The sequence below is a fragment of the Podarcis raffonei genome, chromosome 5 (genome assembly GCF_027172205.1).
Source record: "Podarcis raffonei isolate rPodRaf1 chromosome 5, rPodRaf1.pri, whole genome shotgun sequence".
Lineage (NCBI taxonomy): Eukaryota > Metazoa > Chordata > Lepidosauria > Squamata > Lacertidae > Podarcis > Podarcis raffonei.
The window spans coordinates 82,517,083-82,536,343 of NC_070606.1; the positions used below are offsets into that span (position 1 = coordinate 82,517,083).

General features: G+C 42.3%; 1 protein-coding gene across 1 annotated transcript; it reads right to left on the minus strand.

Annotated features, from left to right (window-relative positions):
- Positions 1–7,164: 7,164 nt before the first annotated feature.
- Positions 7,165–7,955, minus strand: ARL14 (ADP ribosylation factor like GTPase 14). The gene has a single exon (XM_053390427.1). The coding sequence runs from the start codon at positions 7,947–7,949 to the stop codon at positions 7,377–7,379; it is 573 nt and encodes a 190-aa protein (XP_053246402.1). The 5' UTR covers positions 7,950–7,955; the 3' UTR covers positions 7,165–7,376.
- Positions 7,956–19,261: the final 11,306 nt, after the last annotated feature.

A 19,261-nucleotide genomic window follows, 5' to 3' on the forward strand; every position in this document is an offset into this window, starting at 1 on the left:
CTCAATGAGCCGATGTGAGGATGGCTTTGGATTAGTTAAGCTCCACTTAAACTGGGATGAAACCAGACAGTTGGTGCTTAAATTTAGAAGAAGAAAGGTGTCTTAGCAGCTGAGAAGGGTCCAGTTCAGAACAATCCCCATAGGGGACAAAACATTGTAGGTCAAACAACAAGCTGTTCTGAGAGTCTTTTTGGCTAAAGGGCCAGGTATAAAATGCTGTAAGTAAATACGCGACAGCCCTCAAATAATTGAATCAGAACTGAATCTATGATTATTTACATATATTTAAAATTGAAGGTTTAAGTGGTATGTATCAATGCTACATAAGAAGAAAATGCAAAATGTTAAAACTAGAACCTACAAAAAGGCTTTCCTAAATAACCAATGAACTTTGCTGTTTGTTTTGAAAGAATCAAGCCTGTCTGGATTAATAGAGACAATTTCTCAGTGTTTGTTTTGCAAGATCCTAGCTAAATCTTAATTTTACATGAAGTTACAGCATTTCACACTGGCTCCTTCTGTACTTCTAATTGCAACGAGTGTAACAAACCAACAGATGGCTCACTTTTGAAAAGCTCTTAACTACAACAGAGTGCCTCCTTGTGGTATCCTATGCTAATAAGGAACTCATTCCTTGAATGAGGATCCTTGAGTAGCCAAAATGGCACCATCCATGCCCAAGAGGAAGGCGTAAGCAGGTTTGGGAAAACCCCAAGGTTTGCAGGGTGGGGAGTGGAGACAGACCCAAAAGAGCCTAGTAAGGGTTATGCATGATCAGCTGGCCAGGGAATTCTGATTGCTGGGTGGGTGGGGAGGAAATGGAATGGAGTTCCTGGAAAAGGGCAAGGCTGGTTGGAGCACTCTCTACTGGAAGATTTTGTTGCAGGTCCCACTTGTGTCAGTTTTTTTCTAATGCAACTTTGCAATGCCTGTTTCTTTGGGGTCAGGTGAGGATCCCAAGGAGGTGACGGTGCCTTACTTAACTTGAGAGAAGGCCGCCTTTCCCCACGGATTTTGATTTTTTTTAAAAGGATGTACCTTTTGAATTGACTTTCACTTAACTCTTTTCCACTTTCAGTTCCAGTGCAGATTGCACTAAGGATAAATACCATTTTTAAAATTTATTCTCTGGATGTATATCTTAACCTTAACTGGCCTGGGGCTGACCTTGTGAAAACGTAGCTCATTTGAATAATTTGATCTGACTTGTAATGCATTAGGCTGATTAGAAAGCAAGGACAATTAGAGGCATGTTAACGATAGGATCTAGAGATGTAGGAGCATTGATAGCAAGAGAAGGAGGTTCTAAAGTTCATGTGTTACAGTTCCTGACTGCGCCACTTCTGTCTAAGTCTCAGGAGCACCTATGCCTATTCACAAAGATCACAGACTGACATTACCTGAAGTCATTTGTATGATCAGGCGCTTCCACACAGCGTTTTATCAGCTACTGCCCCAGTTCCCATTCTGGCCATGATGTTTTTTGAAAGGTCCTGCATAAAGATTGTCCCTGCAGAGGTGCCAATTCATACAACCTGCTTCCATGAAGTCCTGGCCAGGTTGTGAGGCTGGCGATAATAGCTGTGTGTGCTCCCAGAGACACTACATGCAGGAAACCCTTAAGCCCTATGTGATATCTTAAGCTTTTACTGTACATTTTCAGACATTTTAAATAAAAATATCAGGAAGCTAGATGATATGTATTTGTCTGAAAATACAAAAATGTCCATGCTATTTTTTATTTTATTTTTTAGGAGATAACACATGTAGGATTAAGGAACCAGGTATCTATGAGGCATTTGCAGCCCACGATTTTGATTTCAGTACTGTACTGGACCTGTGCTCGTATTCGCTTTCATAGAAGATCTACTCCAGGTTTTCTCAAAGCTACCTGTGCTGGTCCCGGGGGGTTACAGTGCGGCAAGGTCCGAGTCCAGTCCGAGGTCGAGGGGTGGTATGGAGGCTGTCCGTCAAAGCTGAAGCGGGGTCCAAGACAGGGAGTCAGGCGAGGTCAGGAACTCTGGCAGAAGAGCAGGACAGGGTGCAGACAGGTACCACTTACCAACAATGTTGCTCCCAAAACCTGGGACTGGGCAGGCTGACTTCTATCTGCCTCAAGGCATAGGGCGGTCCCGGTCCACAGGTGACTTGCTTCTCCTAGCCTGGAGCCGAGCACTCCTCCTGCGAGAACTTAGTTCCCTCCACCTCTCTGCCCTGAGCCTCTGCAGCTCAGGAGAGTCTAGAGGGTTACCAGACCCAGAGGCAACCTCACCTTCCCCTGACGGGGCTAAGAGTGAAGCACCTGCAGGCAATGGGTCCTCCATCACCTCAGGAATCAGAGCAGATTCAGCTGGTGTCTGCTCCTGAGGATCCAGCACAGGTAAGGACCCTTCAGACTCAAGCCCCAGCCCCGGCTCAGCTGGTCCTGGAGGCAGGGACTCCTGTGCAGGCTGGGGTTCCTCAGGTTCAGCCTCTGAATCTGATTTCCAGGCCATCACACTACCTTTGTTTCAACAGTGTAACATAGGGTGTAAAAAGTATTTTAGCTGTCATGATTAAACAACAAAGAGTTAGAAACTTTTGCTGATTTACTGTGTATCACCCAGACACCTGCCAGTGTATCAAGCTCTACCATCGGTTATGGTTGTGGATGATGGGAGTTGCAGTCTTAATGTCGAATGAAGAGCACCATATTGACCATCCCTAGGCAGTGGCGCTGGAGCTGGGAGTGTTCAGTACCCTTTTATGTGCTCCTTTTCCTAGGATGTGCACAAACTGCTCAGCAAACATTGACATTGTATTCCAGAGCTTGCTGCTACAGGACAGATGTGTCTCATTCCACAAAGATGTTTCCAAGCAAGCCACTGTGTTACTGTGCACCAGTTGGAGCGACAGGGCGGGGCGAAGGTACCTAGGTTTTGGGAATCAGGGAACAGTGGCCTTTTAACCTCAACAACAGTATAGAGTTGTTGTCTTTAATAAGCTATGGACAAAATGAATGCATCAAAGGAAGTTGGTTTTGTTCTGTTTCGATGAAACGAAATGAAGTTTTGTGCTAAAATGCGAGGTCCTCCTTGCTTCAACAGAACTCTGCCATTGCCCTCTCTGGGCAGGGTTTTTGTTTCGGGTTTGGGGAGGCGCTGTGTGTAATAGGAATTTTGAGGTCTTAAATATATGTTAAATGTTCATAAGTGTACCAACCAAGCACGTACATAGATCAGCACAGGAAGACCAACCTGAAACCATTTTTGATTCCCAAACTGACCAAATGTTTTCTCTGCAAGGTCAAAGGAAAATGGAAAAGCCTCCCCATTGTCTTTTCCTTCACAAATCCTGTCTTAAGGGCACATTTAAGATATGAATAGGGTGTGCGCCTGTGACCTGGCTCAGGAACGAAGTATTTATCATTACAAAAGACTGGCCAGGCTCCCCAGGCAATTCAGTCAAGTGACCATTAAACAGGTAACCTGTCAAGAGGACATAAACAACATTCAAATATCTGTTTTAGACCACCTTTTCTGTGATGTAGGTATGATGTTTCTGGGGGTGGTGGTCTTGGGTTACACCCCTTCTGTGATGTATGTATGATGTATGGAGGGGTGGTCTTGAGCTCCAGGGCAGGGAATTTAAAATGTCTATATAAGGGCAGGCACACCTTGGTTCTGGGTTCCTCCTCCCTCCCGCGTGTGGTGAGTGAGGACCCTGTTGCAACAGATCAATAAAGATCAGGCTTACTAGCTGCTTTGCTTCTCAATATTCTCTGGTTGGCCTCTGTTATTTTCTCCTACCAATAGGGAACCTATGTAAGGACTCTATATGGGCTCTTGGATACCCCATAAGGGAAAAAAGGGCAGATTTTTGTTTACAACATGTGTCACATCAGAATTCCTTTCACCCCTCTGCCTTGGCTTCCCACCAAGAGTTAAAATTCCTGAGCTCTCAGTTAATCTCTTCCTCCTAGCATCTGCTGGCAGCTTTCCCAGTCCAGTATGAGAAGAGAGGGATTGGCCCCCTTGAATGAGGAATTCCAACTCTGCCTCTCTCTGGGCCCAACCTTCTGTGTACTTCCCAGATTTATTCTCTTGGCGGGAGTGTGGGGCAGGCGGCCAGGTTGAAGAGAAGAAACGTGGGTCTCTTTATGCCCTGTGGGGAACCTTCTGTGTAAGAATACCAAATCTACAGCGGACTGGATTGAGCCCAGTGTGATTAACTCAAGGACCTGAAACAAAAGCTTCCAACAAACCATTTCATGACTCTCCAAGTAATAAAACTGTTCTAACGGGATGTGCAAATATTCTCAATCCATTTAAGAGAGTAAACATATATACATGATGCAAATTACACAAGAGTTTGAAAATCGACTCTCAAAATCTAGCTTCTGTGGACTGTTTTCCCCCCAGTCTTCGAAAATCTGCTACTTGGAATGGATCCTTTCTTCTAAATATGGATGCAGCAGATTCACCAGTTTGGAAGAGGGTTCTGTTGCAAACAAGCAGGATTTATCCCAGCCAAGGGAACCGATAATCCGGGAAATGACCTGTTTATTCACCCTCATTTGTTTGCACAAAGTTTGTGTGGAGATTATAAGATGTTGACTTTTTACTTGGCATCATTTCAGATTTGTTTCTTAACACTTCTAATTTGGGGCTAGAGGACAGGGGAATGGGTTTGTTGCACAACAGTGCTGAAATTGCATTAATTGTGCACTCTTGAATCCCACCCACAAACTTGCAGCAGTCTGGAAGTGCCTGCAGAGAAAAGTGAGCTCCTCTTTAATAAAGAATAATAAAAAATTATTTATACCCTGCCCTTCCCGGTTCAAAAACCGGGCTCAGGGCAGCTAACAAATAATTTAAAACACTTTAAAACACTTAATTATAAAATTTAAAGAGCCACTTATGTTGCATGGAACAAAACTGAAAGTGGAGCAAGCTGCTAGATGTCACTGTTTCAGGCTTGTCTATTTACCTAACAAACTGGTTTGACCATGTTTGACCATAATGCCTTAAAATGTGGCTGTATTCCATAATCTTAGAGGGGAAAATATGAAGCAACAAGTTAAGATTTCAACCTTAAAGGCACAGCCTAGAACCGTTGACATCAGTGGGAAACTGGAAATACAGATTGTTAATAAGATGCATTGAAGCCATACATATGCTTCATAAAGATAAATATAATTTTAAGACAGAGCAGGCTGTTTTCCAGCGATACATATCAAGGAGCATGAGTAATTAATATACTTCAATATTTCTCTCCATCTCTAATAACAGGTGAATGGGGCATTCTTACAACTGTCAATGAGGCAACATTTTTGTAAGCCTTTTTTGAATATTATCTAGATTCATATATGAGGTGGGATGGGCAAGGAGGAGGCTGCTAGAGAATTGTCCTTCACTCCCAGTTCACTGTGACTGGGAGTGATAGGTCCAGCAGGCAAATACTGTATACAGTGGTACCTCGGGTTAAGAACTTAATTTGTTCTGGAGGTCCATTCTTAACCTGAAAACTGTTTTTAACCTGAGGCACAACTTTAGCTAATGGGGCCTCCCGCCGCCGTTGTGTGATTTCTGTTCTCATCCTGAGGTAAAGTTCTCAACCCGAGGTACTATTTCTGTAACCTGAAGCATCTGTAACCTGAGGTACCACTGTACTCTTCATTAGTGATGATAAATTCTCGAGAATAATGAGAATATTAGAGAATTTTCATTTAAAATAGGAGAATATTCATTTCAATGCATTGAAAATTATATAATTAGTTAATATACATGTTTATTCATGGGTAAACTTGTTCAGATGGCAACCAAAAACTGTACAGATACTTTTATTCAATGGGGTAATACAGTGATTCACATTCTTTGATTTTTTTTGTACCAAACTTGAAACATCTAATGATGTTGTGCATGTATGAAATGTAGCTTTTAAAGTAAAAGGAATATAAAAAACCCTCAGGTCTGCTACATAAGTATGTTCTTTAATAAACATATCTACATGGTACAGTATTTTCAGTGCAACACTAATAAAATCAATATAAAGTTTAAAATAAATGCTATTTCCATAAAATAAAACACAAATAATCAGTAATGACAAGTTACATAACATCAGAAATGCAAATCACTATCTGCTTAGACAAGTAAGGCAACACATAACATATTTAAATTATAACTGACAAATTGGCACAAGAAAGAAATTTATTTTAAAAATAGGCATTAAGTAACAAGTCTCAAATGTTTATAAATTTATATTGACTCCTCAAACATCTTAAGAGGATAAGTCACCATCTTTGTCTCCACTGGTAACAGAGCTTTCAGTTCCACACTGATCATCTGTCAATCTCTGGAAAATGGCACCTTGTACCATTTAATGGCACTGCAAAAAACAGTTACTGGCACTAAATAAAAATATAGAAACGTCAACTGTTTAAATCAAGGCTACCTCACATGCTGTTACACATAATTGTATAGGCCTAGGTACTTTAAGTGTATAAAGTATTAAAGCTACTTTCTGTATTAAAAAAAGAAAATCACACTGTATGGCCAAGGGTATAGAATTGCTAAGAATAAGGTCACACTAAAATAGAAAAAAGGCTATTACATGTAGCTGAAATACATATGAATTCAAATGTTCATCAAATTAAATGAATGTTGTTTTTAAAACTAAAAAAAATGTTTTCTGTAGCTCACATTTCAGAACTGCCAATGGTGAATGACACAATACCCAGTAATGTAACTAGATTAAAAAAAATCATTATTCATTAGTTACACTGGCAATATCACAGCTTGACTTATTATTTACTAGATTTTTTTAAAATGTGGGTTGTAAAACTGGTTCTTACATTAGAATTTACAGTTTGTGGAGAATATTCTCTGGAGAATACTCTCACCTCACATCACTACTCTTCATCCACCCTTCACATTTGAAGGCTATCCCTTCCCAATATAACCCTTTCATATATATGAAAGTGAATATATTAAGGATTTATTTAAGGGAAGCAGACTAGGTTAACTATATACACTTTGAAACAAGGCTAAAAACATGCGGGTACAGGAACTCGGACCGCATTCAAACTTTCTCCAGTCAACTGTTGCATAGTTTTCTTTGGCAGTTATACTACTTTTGTTATGGGTACCAAATATTTAAAATTTCAAGAACATTCTAGTCCACTTTTATGCAGTTCCATAAGCAATGAAGTTGGGAATTGCATTTATTCATTAAAATGCAGCAAAATAGTATCTCTGAAAACAGTAAACTGGCTTGGGATAAATATGTTCTGTCTTAGAAAAGTCCGAATAGCAGCACCAGATATTCTGTTCAATGACTGACTTTCTGTCCCAGTCAGCTTTGCATGGCTGTTCTCCCTTGCATCAGAATAGAGTATGTTAATCTTGCTTAAAAAGAGCAAAAGCTTCTTGTTTAGATTTCATGCAGGATTTTGCAAAGGACGTCACTTTCCGAAATCCTTCTGATAAACCCTCACCTGTAATTGCACAACAGGGTTGTACGTACCAGTTTCGGTCGTGGCAGTGCTTTTTCACGTTCAGCCTCCTGGTTATTTCCTCAGCACTTAGAGCTCCAGGAAGATCCTGTTTGTTTGCTAGCACAACCACAGGCACGTTCTTAATCCTCTCATTCCTCAAAAGAAGCTCCAATTCTTTCTTTGACTCTTCCAACCGCTGGTTGTCTGTGCTGTCCACAACATAGACCAGGCTATCCACGTTCTCCAAGTAGTTGCTCCAAGCAGGCCTCATTTGGTGTTGGCCCCCAACATCCCAGACGGTTAAGGCAATGTCTTTCCCTGTTTCAAGCATCTCCACGTTGAAACCGATGGTTGGCAAAGTTTGGAAGACATCATTAAATTTCAGCTTATATAAGAGGGTGGATTTCCCGGCTGAATCAAGCCCAAGCATTAGAATCTGGGCTTGTTTAAACTGCTTAGAGTTTGCAAGGCCCATTCTCTCTACAGTACCTTGTTGCTTCTTCTATCTCAAAAGTTGTTTTGTTCAGTTGACGATGATCATTTTTGCCGCGTCTGCCTTTCTTTGTTTCTCCAGTGAGCAAAGGAAGAAGAAACAGAAGGCCAGGCTTGCGCTATGTGAAAAGAATAAGAGCATTTATGCATTTGTTCTCCGACTTTATCACTGTTGCACTGTGCAAACAGAATGTGATTAAAATATAACCTTAACTGCTTAGCTGGAGGGTGGAGTTTAATTGAACAGTCACATAAGCCAAAGGTTGACCAGTGTCACAACTCAGGTCCACATAATGACCATATTCTTGTGTTCTGGGGTATTCGTCTCTCTTACTGTGTAGGTGGGTGTAGTTTTGTAATGCATGCTCTTAATCAGCCACTAACCCTGTAACTTTCTTAGACTTTGCTCATGCCACTCAAACCAGGGATGGTGAACCTCAGGCCCGGAGGCCAAAGGTTCTCTCTTTGGGACAGAGGTAACTTGGCTGCTGTATTCCATTCACTGGTAACCTCCAGACTGGATTATTGCAATGTGCTCTACACGTGGGGTGTGATGGAAAAGTTTGGTTTTGCTGGGCAGGTTGAGTCCCCAAGTGTTTTCTTTTTCCCTGCCAGCAAATGGTTAATGTAATAATAATATTATAATAATTTATTATTTATACGCCACCCATCTGGCTGGGTTTCCCCAGCCACTCTGGGCGGCTTCCAACCGAATTAAAAAAGAACATAGTGTCAGACATTAAAAACTTCCCTAAACAGGGCCGCCTTCAGTTGTCTTTTAAAACTAAAATAATTCTTTATTGCCTTGACATCTGCTGGGAGGGCGTTCCACAGGGCAGGCGCCACTACCGAGAAGTGGCCAAGGTTCCAGAGGAGGGTGGGGTTTGAAAAGGAGAGGATTTGGAGAGACAGTTAGATTTGGAGAGACAGAGAGGAGAGAGAGAGTTGGTTCTGGGTAGAAACATCCACTATGAGGAAAATATCACAAGCTAGAGAAAGGAGTCTCTGAGTTTAGTGTGAAGGACAGTGTGTGGTGTCCTGTAAGAGTAATTAGGCCGGGAATTAACTGGGAGGCTGAGGCTGAGCCAGGAGAAGTAGAAGCTTTAAAGAGACAGTATACTTAGGTCTCATTCCAGTCAGGAGGGGAGAGATTCTGCTACAAAAAGAGAAGACTCCCAAACCAGTTAAGAGGGGTGTGGTGATCCCTTGGGTCTGTTACTTGGAATACCTCAGGAGTAGGGTTGTCTAAGGGGTGTGTAACTGACAGAAAATACCACCGTGTTTAAGAACCAAAGTATTGTTTAAGAACCAAAGTATTAAGCGGCAACAGCTGTGCAACATCTGAGAAAGCACTGAAGTGAAATAACATCATAATCTGAAGTATCCTGTTCCACCCACTTGTCTCATAACCTTCCTTTGTTAAATAAATTCTTTATTGGGTTTTTTGAACAAATCCTGCCTGAGACTCCAAATTATTAAGTTTTCCCTCACGCAAGTCCCCCACAAGATAATCTGGGGTAGTTTGTGGGAATTTGTGGAAGAGGTGGGTGCACTATATTTCAGTGAAGTAAGGGCCCAACGGCGCCATTGAGCTGTCCCATGGGACTCCCCTGAAAATGACTCAGAAGCTGCAACTGGTCTGAAACACAGCAGCCAGATTACTGGTCTTGCTCAGCACTAACATGTGGCCCCCAGAAGAGAATGTGGCCCTTGAGCTGAAAAAGCCGGAACCCCCACACCTTAAACAGCTGCAGTTATCAGGCATGTTTACACAGTTGAACAGAATAACCTATCACTGCCCTTTGCCCCTTGTTCTCCAAGAGATCTGTGAGAGATGAGGACTGATACCCAAGTGGTCATAGGTCAGGAAGCTATCGGAAAGCAGGGTGAAGCGGCAAATAACCAAAACAAGATAGTTCACTCGGAAGAGCTGGAGAGCTTTGCTGAGGATCCGTCACCTCTATCAAGGGTAAGCAAACGAAGAATTTCCTGACTTTTGAAGACCGCCTTGAATTACCCAGTTTTAAAACTATTCCTACAACATCTGTTTTTAGAGATGTAAGGACTAAAAGCTAAAACTGGCAGACTTCAGCCTGCAGGTGCAAAATCTGTAGAAGCATGGCCACCAGGTTTTGCTTAAAGTTACTTATTGTTTCCCAGCTTGAGCTCAAGGTGACCATTCCTGCGAATTTGTAGTTGGTTGTGCACAGCTCTGACTGGCTAGAACCAGTATCGTCATTAAGTCAGCTCCCCAGATGCATTTCCCCACTATTTTAGAATTTGTTATAGTTTATTATCAGTAAGTTGGAGTATTATAATAATTGTACACTTAGCCTCTAAAAATACAGGGGATACAGGACAGTGGTTAGAGGGCTGGGCTAGGACCTGGAAGACCAGGGTTCGAATCCTCATTGGGCCATGAAGCTCACTGGGTGACTTTGGGTCAGTCACTGCCTTTCAGCCCTACCTACCTCAAAGGGTTGTTGTGGGGATTAAATGAGGAGAGAGCACCCTGAGCTCCTGGGGGTGAGGATATTAAATAAATACATACATATGCACATACTTAGAACACCTGAAGTATGGAGGGAGGGAGGAAACAACTGATTGGTTCTGCATCCAGTTCACTCATTAGTACTTCTGTCACTTGTATTCCAAACTCAGGAGGAAGCCTGGCTCATAGTGGGGGTGGAAAGTAGGGATCCACTGTGACTACTTTTCTTGTTCGTCAAATATTTCTATGTGCCCTTAACAGGCCAGACTGTCTCCACAGTCTCGTTGCTGAGCAACAAAGTGCAGAGCTCAGTGGAGTGGGAAGCCAGCCAAACTAGAAGAGTCTTTGAGATCTACTTGCCTGGGCACATCTGAAGTCAGACATAATAATAATAATTTATTATTTATACCCCGCCCATCTGGCTGGGTTTCCCCAGCCACTCTGGGCGGCTTCCAAAAAAATATTAAAATACTGTAATACATCAAACATTAAAAACTTCCCTAAACAGGGCTGTCTTCAGATGTCTTCTAAAAGTCTGGTAGTTGTTGTTCTCTTTGACATCTGGTGGGAGGGCATTCTACAGGGAGGGCGCCACTACCGAGAAGGCCCTCTGCCTGGTTCCCTGTAACTTGGCTTCTCGCAGTGAGGGAACCGCCAGAAGGCCCTCGGTGCTGGACCTCAGTGTCCGGGTAGAACTGAGGCCGTTTAGGGCTTTAAAGGTCAGCACCAACACTTTGCATTGTGCTCGGAAACGTACTGGGAGCCAATGTAGGTCTTTCAAGACCGGTGTTATATGGTCTCGGCGGCTGCTCCCAGTCACCAGTCTAGCTGCCGCATTCTGAATTAGTTGTAGTTTCCGGGTCACCTTCAAAGGTAGCCCCACTTAGAGTGCATTGCAGTAGTCCAACCGGGAGATAACCAGAGCATGCACCACTCTGGCGAGGCAGTCCGCAGGCAGATAGGGTCTCAGCCTACGTACCAGATGGAGCTGGTAAACAGCTGCCCTGGACACAGATTTAACCTGTGCCTCCATGGACAGCTGTGAGTCCAAAATGACTCCCAGGCTGCGCACCTGGTCCTTCAGGGGCACAGTTACCCCATTCAGGACCAGGGAATCCTCCACACCTGCCCGCCTCCTGTCCCCCAAAAACAGTACTTCTGTCTTGTCAGGATTCAACCTCAATCTGTTAGCCGCCATCCATCCTCCAACCGCCTCCAGACACTCACACAGGACCTTCACCGCCTTCACTGGTTCTGATTTAAAAGAGAGGTAGAGCTGGGTATCATCCGCATACTGATGAACACCCAGCCCAAACCCCCTGATAAGAGGACAGAACCCTGAGGCACCCGACAAGTGAGAGCCCAGGGGTCTGAACACTCATCCCCCACCACCACTTTCTGAACACAGCCCAGGAGGAAGGAGCAGAACCACTGTATGACAGTGCTCCCAGCCCCTCAAGACAGTCCAGAAGGATGTTATGGTCGATGGTATCAAACGCCGCTGAGAGATCCAGCAGAACTAGGAAACAGCTCTCACCTTTGTCCCTAGCCCGCCGGAGATCATCAACCAGTGCGACCAATGCAGTTTCAGTCCCATGATGAGGCCTGAATCCCGACTGGAAGGGATCCAAATGGTCCGCTTCTTCCAGGCGTGCCTGGAGTTGTTCAGCAACCACTCGCTCAATCACCTTGCCCAAGAATGGAAGATTTGAGATTGGGCGATAGTTGGCCATCGTGGCCGCATCTAAAGATGGTTTTTTTAAGAAGCGGTTTAATAACCGCCTCTTTCAGTGGGTCTGGGAAGGCTCCCTCACGGAGGGAAGCATTCACCACCCCACGAAGCCCATCGCCCAGCCCTTCCCGGCTAGCTTTTATAAGCCAGGATGGGCAAGGATCAAGGAGACAGGTGGTTGGTTTCACTCGTCCAAGCAGCCTGTCCACATCCTCGGAGGTAACAGATTGGAATTGATCCCACGCAACTTGACTAGACAGGACTCTAGCACTCTCCCGTCCCAGCCCTGCTCCCACAGTGGAGTCTACCTCTTCCCAAATCTGAGCGACTTTATCTGCAAAAAACTTTGCAAAATCATTGCAGGAGATCATGTGGCCCGTACTGGGCCCCGATGTAGCAGGTGGTTCCACTAAATTGCGAACCACCTCAAAAAGTCTCCTGCTGCTGTTTTCTGCAGGTGCAATAGAGGCGGTGAAGAAAGTCTTCTTCGCCATCGCTACCGCCACTTGGTAGGCTCGACATTGAGCTCTAACCCGTGTCCGGTCAGCTTCAGAATGAGTTATCCGCCACCAGCGCTCTAGCCATCTCAACGATTGTTTCATTGCCCTCAGATCCGTGGAAAACCACGGGGCTGTCCTGGGGTTGGGCGAACAACAATCTGCATGGTCAGATGGTCCAGGGGGTCAGGGAATCTGATGATCAGGGAGTCAAGACCAGCAGGAAGCAGAAAGGTATGGCCAGGAACTACAAGCCTTGTCACCAGCATCTGACTGCTGCTGGAAGCTCTGCTTAAGAAGGTTGATACCGGCTGGTTCTCATCAGAGCCTTCTCCTCTGTATCCCTGAAGGCTGATCAGCTGCAGGTGGAGTCACTCCCCCCTCAGGCTGCAGTGCACAGGTGAAGCTGATTCCTGGCCCACGACAAAAACTCTGAATCAACATCTTAGCTGGGCACAGTATTACCCATAATTGAACTGCATGCCTGCATCCATCTAGCTCTAAACCAGACAGGAGATTTGCTGAGGCAGCTTTGAAAATAAGAAAGGAGGATCTAATGGTAGGAGGAGCCACTGCTAAGTTGCTAAGCTCTGGACTAGAAGTTCTGCTATACAGTGGTACCTTGGTTTAAGAACAGTCCTGCTGAAGAACGATTCGGTTTACAAACTCCACAAAACCGGAAATAGTGTCCTGGTTTGAGAAGTTTACCTCGGTCTAAGAACAGAATCTGAATGGTAGAAGGGCACCGCCAGCGGGAGGCCTCATTAGGGAAAGCGTGCCTCGGTTTAAGAACGGTTTTGGTTTAAGAACGAACTTCCAGAATGGATTAAGTTCATAAACCGAGGTACAACTGTAATATTATTTCTAAAGTTGACACGCAACCATACATACATACAAGTGATTTGTTAAACCAACAATAAAGCACCTCCATAATCAAATGGAAGAAGGGTAAAACAGCTAGTAAAGAAGAATAGCTGCAAGTAATAGTGCTATTTCTTAACACTGAGGCTCAAGAAGGGTAATAACACTTCCTAATCTCAATATCCTGTGAGGCCTCAACCGGCATTCCTCTATGGACTGTTCCAGATGACCAGTTTACTGAGCATTCATCCTGATTTGCTTGTACAAATCTATGCAGTGGTTAGATCTGATCTTCACTGAGAATTTTCCTTCCTGATTTGTTTATGAGGCAATTAAATGACAATGAGCATCGATACCAATCTGTTCCGGTACTCCTCCTAAAAGTTATATTTCAGATAAAGAAAACTTTATAGGCTGAAGTATTTGTTCAAGGCCATCTTGGCAAGCAAGCTATCAACTGAACCATGTTTTTATGTAGTTTTTATGTAGTTTTTCAATTTCATTGTTCTGCATGGGACAATGACAATAAAGATATCGTATGTCTCTCAGATCAAAGTCCAAAATTACGCTTTGTGATCTGTCACTTACAAACTCTGCTACTTGTATTCTCCTTGAACAAACCTGTGGCATGAGGTGATCTCGTAAAATTATAAATGCAACTTGTCCCATCAGGCCAGAATTATGATGAGACATAGGCCCCCAACAAATGAAAATAAGGCATTAAGATTTAAAATTCGGCTACACAATAATCTAATCAAGTTTGCATCATGCACCATGCCTGATTTTTAAATATCTGAATGAATACAACTCCCATTAAGTCAATAACCACGGCAGACCTGATAAACGTAATTTTTAATACTGTAGCCCACTCTTTGCCCGATAAAGGTTCCCGGAATTTATTATTGTTTTAATTTTATTTTAGACCACCTCTGTACTGCTGAATATACAAAATAAATCTTAAGCAGTGTACAGCAAATTTTAAAAACACAAGTATTACAGAAATATACAAAAAATGAGTAGAAATCAATACAAGGGTAATAAATACAAACTGATTTGATTAAGTTGGCAAAATATTTTGGTGAAAATATCCAACTATCAGCATGGGAAAGATTATGGAATAAAGAATGGAAATTTACGGCCTGTTATACACTAAAAGAAAATCTTTTGAAGATGTTTTACAGGTGGTATATAACTCCCAGCAAACTATTCAAAATGTATAAAATGAGATCTAATATGTGCTGGAGGTGTAAACAGGCAGAGGGGACACTGTTTCATATGTGGTGGGGTTGCAAAAAAATTAAGAATTTTTTGGATGTTATCTATGAGGAATTGAAAAAAATGTTTAAGCAAACTTTCATAAAGAAACTAGAAGCCTTCCTCTTAGGCATTTTAGATTCAGATATTCCAAATGAAAAAAGGGAATATTCTTATATGCTACAACAGCAGCAAGAATAGTAATTGCCAGAAATTGGAATGGAGAATTAGTACCAACAAAAGAGGAATGGCAGGATAAATTATTTGAATATCTTGAACTGGCAAAAATGATGGAGACAATTAGGAGATAACCAAACCTAAAGTTCAAAAAGGAGCGGGAAATTTATAAATAATATTTAAAAAAACAGTGCCCTCAAGTTAAAACCTGGACATGCTTTGATTAATCTTCGCAAACCACAATATGGATAATAAGTATAGTATTCAGATAACAGAATAAATGATGAAATGATTAAAGAAGCAGTTTATTGAACAGATAAGACAGACCCGCTTTGAGGAAGACGGAAGTCTATTGGGGAAGATAAAGAATTGGGAATTAAGAACATGGTGGCATTAAGTTCTTTTGTAAGAATGTATGGATTTATGGATGTATGGATGTTTTTGCTATTATTTTATCATTTTTGTTAATTTCTTGTGTGTGTTTGTTAACTAAGAAAACTAATAAGAATATATTTAAAAAGAACATGAAAAAATACATACATGCATACATACATACATACATGCATACATACTGATATCAATACCATAATAGAGTATGGATGCTACTATCTTCTAGCTCCCCTTCCCACTCAATATCTCTCTCATCCTCCTGGCTTTTACTCAGGAATCTACCTATCCACCCTGGCTCCAACACAGGGCTCAAAAGTTCACAGGTCTCCCCAAAATATGTCACGCTTACAAAATTCAGTAATAAGACAGTCCCTGCCCATGGCAGACCCAGTACATTTTGTCATTTGAGGCAAAACAATAAACCACACACACCCTGCCACCACTGCCTCCTCCTTCAGAGACCCACCCTGTGTGCTGAAGGAGCAAAGGGAGCAAAAAGAGCTCAAATCTGCCGCCAGAGTTGCCTGTCTCACCATGTCTCATAAGCAGGCAGGCCCTGCCATGCCATTTGACTTACAACCTACAACAGATGATGTACAGGAAAAAGGGATTGAGAAGGAGGAGCACCCTGGAATATAACTGAACTTAGAATGTCTGTCCAAGGGCCCGTTTGGATGTTCCCTAAAGGTCTCTTCCCTATTCATAGGTTGTGCTTCTTCTTACACAGTGAGAATACCCTCCAACATTTCGCTCATGAAAACAGGGACATCCTATTCAATAATATTAATAATAATATTACATAATAATAAATAATAATATTTATACATTGCCCATCTGACTGGGTTGCCCCAGCCACTCTGGGCAGCTTCCGACATATATAAAAACATAATAAAACATTTAAAAAACTTCCCTATACAGAGCTGCCTTCAGATGTCTTCTGAAAGTTGCTTAGTTACTTATCTCCTTGGCTTGGGGATTGCATAACTCCATACCCTCCAACATTTCTCTGATGAAACTAGGGAAATTCTAAGGAAAATATGACACAACTTTGATGATAATAATAATAATAATAAGAAGAAGAAGAGTTTGATATCCCGCCTTTCACTCCCTTTTAAGGAGTCTCAAAGCAGCTAACATTCTTCTTTCCCTTCCTCCCCCACAACAAACACTCTGGGCGGCTCCCAATAAAGTATTAAAAACAATACAGCGTTAAATATTAAAAACTTCCTTGAACAGGGCTGCCTTCAGATGTCTTTTAAAGATAGGATAGCTACTTATTTCCTTCACATCTTGGCAGAAAGTGAGGAGGAAGTAAAGAACCTCTTAATGAGGGTGAAAGAGGAGAGTGCAAAATATGGTCTGAAGCTCAACATAAAAAAAACAACAACTAAGATCATGGCCACTGGTCCCATCACCTCCTGGCAAATAGAAGGGGAAGAAATGGAGGCAGAGATTTTACTTTCTTGGGCTCCATGATCACTGCAGATGGTGACAGCAGTCACGAAATTAAAAGACGCCTGCCTCTTGGGAGAAAAGCAATGACAAACCTAGACAGCATCTTAAAAAGCAGAGACATCACCTTGACAACAAAGGTCCGTATAGTTAAAGTAGTGATGTATGGAAGTGAGAGCTGGACCATAAATAAGGCTGATTGCTGAAGAATTGATGCTTTTGAATTATGGTGCTGGAGGAGACTCTTGAGAGTCGCATGGACTGCAAGAAGATCAAACCTATCCATTCTTAAGCTATTCTTATGCTATTTAACTGAAGTTATGTAACTTACATTCATTTCAGTGTAAACACTGAAAGTATGTTCTTTTTTAAAAACAAGAAATCCTACCACTAATTATTATTCGTAAATGATACAAATAAATACTGATTGCATTCTCTTTCGATCCTGGCCACAGACGAACACACAAACTGCAGCAATTCCTACTTCCTTTTCCATTTTCGTTAGAATTTTCTGACATCCATACCTTGGAGCCAGGATTACTTCCCTTAAAACTTGCACATTCTGGAATAGGGCAGTACATTCTGAAAAACTATCATGGCTGCAGGTAGCAGCCACATGCTAATCGGCATAACTAAAAAACTAGGTTTGATTCTTCCACTTTCTCCACCCAGTGACAGAACATTTAGAAAGGAACAATGTGGCTTGAGTCACCCTGTTGTAGATGCTGCTCCTGACATGTTATGGACCCAAGCAACATCTTTGCACTTTTCTGCACTTTTCTGCATTTTAGCTCAGTACGTGTGGTGTAGTAGAGAGACCCAGTTGGGTGTAATGGTTAGAGAGTGTTGATCCCCGCACTTGACTCCAAAGCTCACTGGGTGACCTTGGGCCAATCATTGCCTCTCAGGCTAACTTACTTTACAGCAGCTGCACCAACTCCTAGGGGATAAGGAAGTCCCCCCTCCCCATATTTTCTGAGGGGTCCTAGTCCCCTCAATCAATCAAAATGTCAATCAATCAATCAAAATGTTTATTCGGCTTTACGCCCATCATGAAACACAACACAACAAAACAAATCAAATAAACAGCGGACTCATACAAACCACAAGTAGTATAACACAGTTCACAACTCACAAGGACAGATATTAGCTGTTCATAAAAAAAGTTTAAGATTAAGATTAAAAACAAATTTAGGCACTACACTAAAATCAATATCTGATATCATTATAGAAAATTCTTATAACTATCAATAATCAGCTAACATTCCATTCCGTCTCTTGTACGAGAGGACGGCTGTTAGGAATTTAGCAACCTGTAGGGTAATATAAGGATCCACATCTTGAAGAACCCAGGCAAGCTGTAGGTCTACTGGTTTGTCAGCCATAGGCTGGATTATGGAGTTTAGTATACTAGCACGGGCTGAACTGTACAAAGGGCAGATAAACATAACATGATGTAGAGATTCAGATGTTTTCATTTCACAAGCACACATTGAAGGGACTTGGCCCTTAGTAAATCTATGTCTCAGCACGTTTGTTGGAAAGACATTGAACCTAGCTCTAATGAAGGCATATCGGTGAGACGCGGCCATAAGCGAAGTTAAGTAGGACGGAGCGCGGTAGATAGGGGTTATGCCCAAATTTAACGGCGAGCAGGCTCCACCACCAGCTACAAAATTTTGGTATAGCTCCACATCATCCAGCCTTTGATTTATACACCTTTTTGCCACATTTAGATCCAGTTTGAGCAATTCAGTGGGCGAGATCTCATAGGACAGCAATTTGGCATGGATTTTTCCTGACCACAAATTTGTGAAGTCATCTCGCCACATGCATTGAATGAGATAGTGGTTCGGGAGTTTATGCCATAGGGATATCCAATAAATCAAAACTCTCCTCCATATAACTAGCTCCACTGAGGGGATCTTCATTTCTAAACGAATAGCCGCATTACTTACGCATGTTGGTAATTTTAGAAGTCGGCGTAAGAATTGGCTTTGAAGTGACTCTAAAGGTGAGAGGTTTGCAAAGGCAGCCCATAAAGGTGCAGCATAGGCCATTGTGGCCATCACTTTGATGCTATACACTTTCAAGGCCGCAGGGATGAATAAGGCCCCCTCAGAGTAGAAAAAACGGAGGAGGGAGTGTGATAGGGCTTTTGTCTTGTTTTGAAGATATTCAACGTGCGCTTTCCACCCTAAATTATATTGAAAATAAATACCTAAATATTTAAATTTATGTACTTGTTCGATTTTCGTGCCCTCCAGTTTCCATGAATAAAGTTTTCGACTCCTTGAAAATATCAGTACTTTGGACTTGGAGTGGTTGATAGACAGATGATTAGAATGGCAATATGTCACGAAAATCTTTAGTGCCCTCCTTAAACCCACTCTGGAGTAAGAGAGTAGTACCGCATCATCTGCGTAGAGAAGTAAAGGACA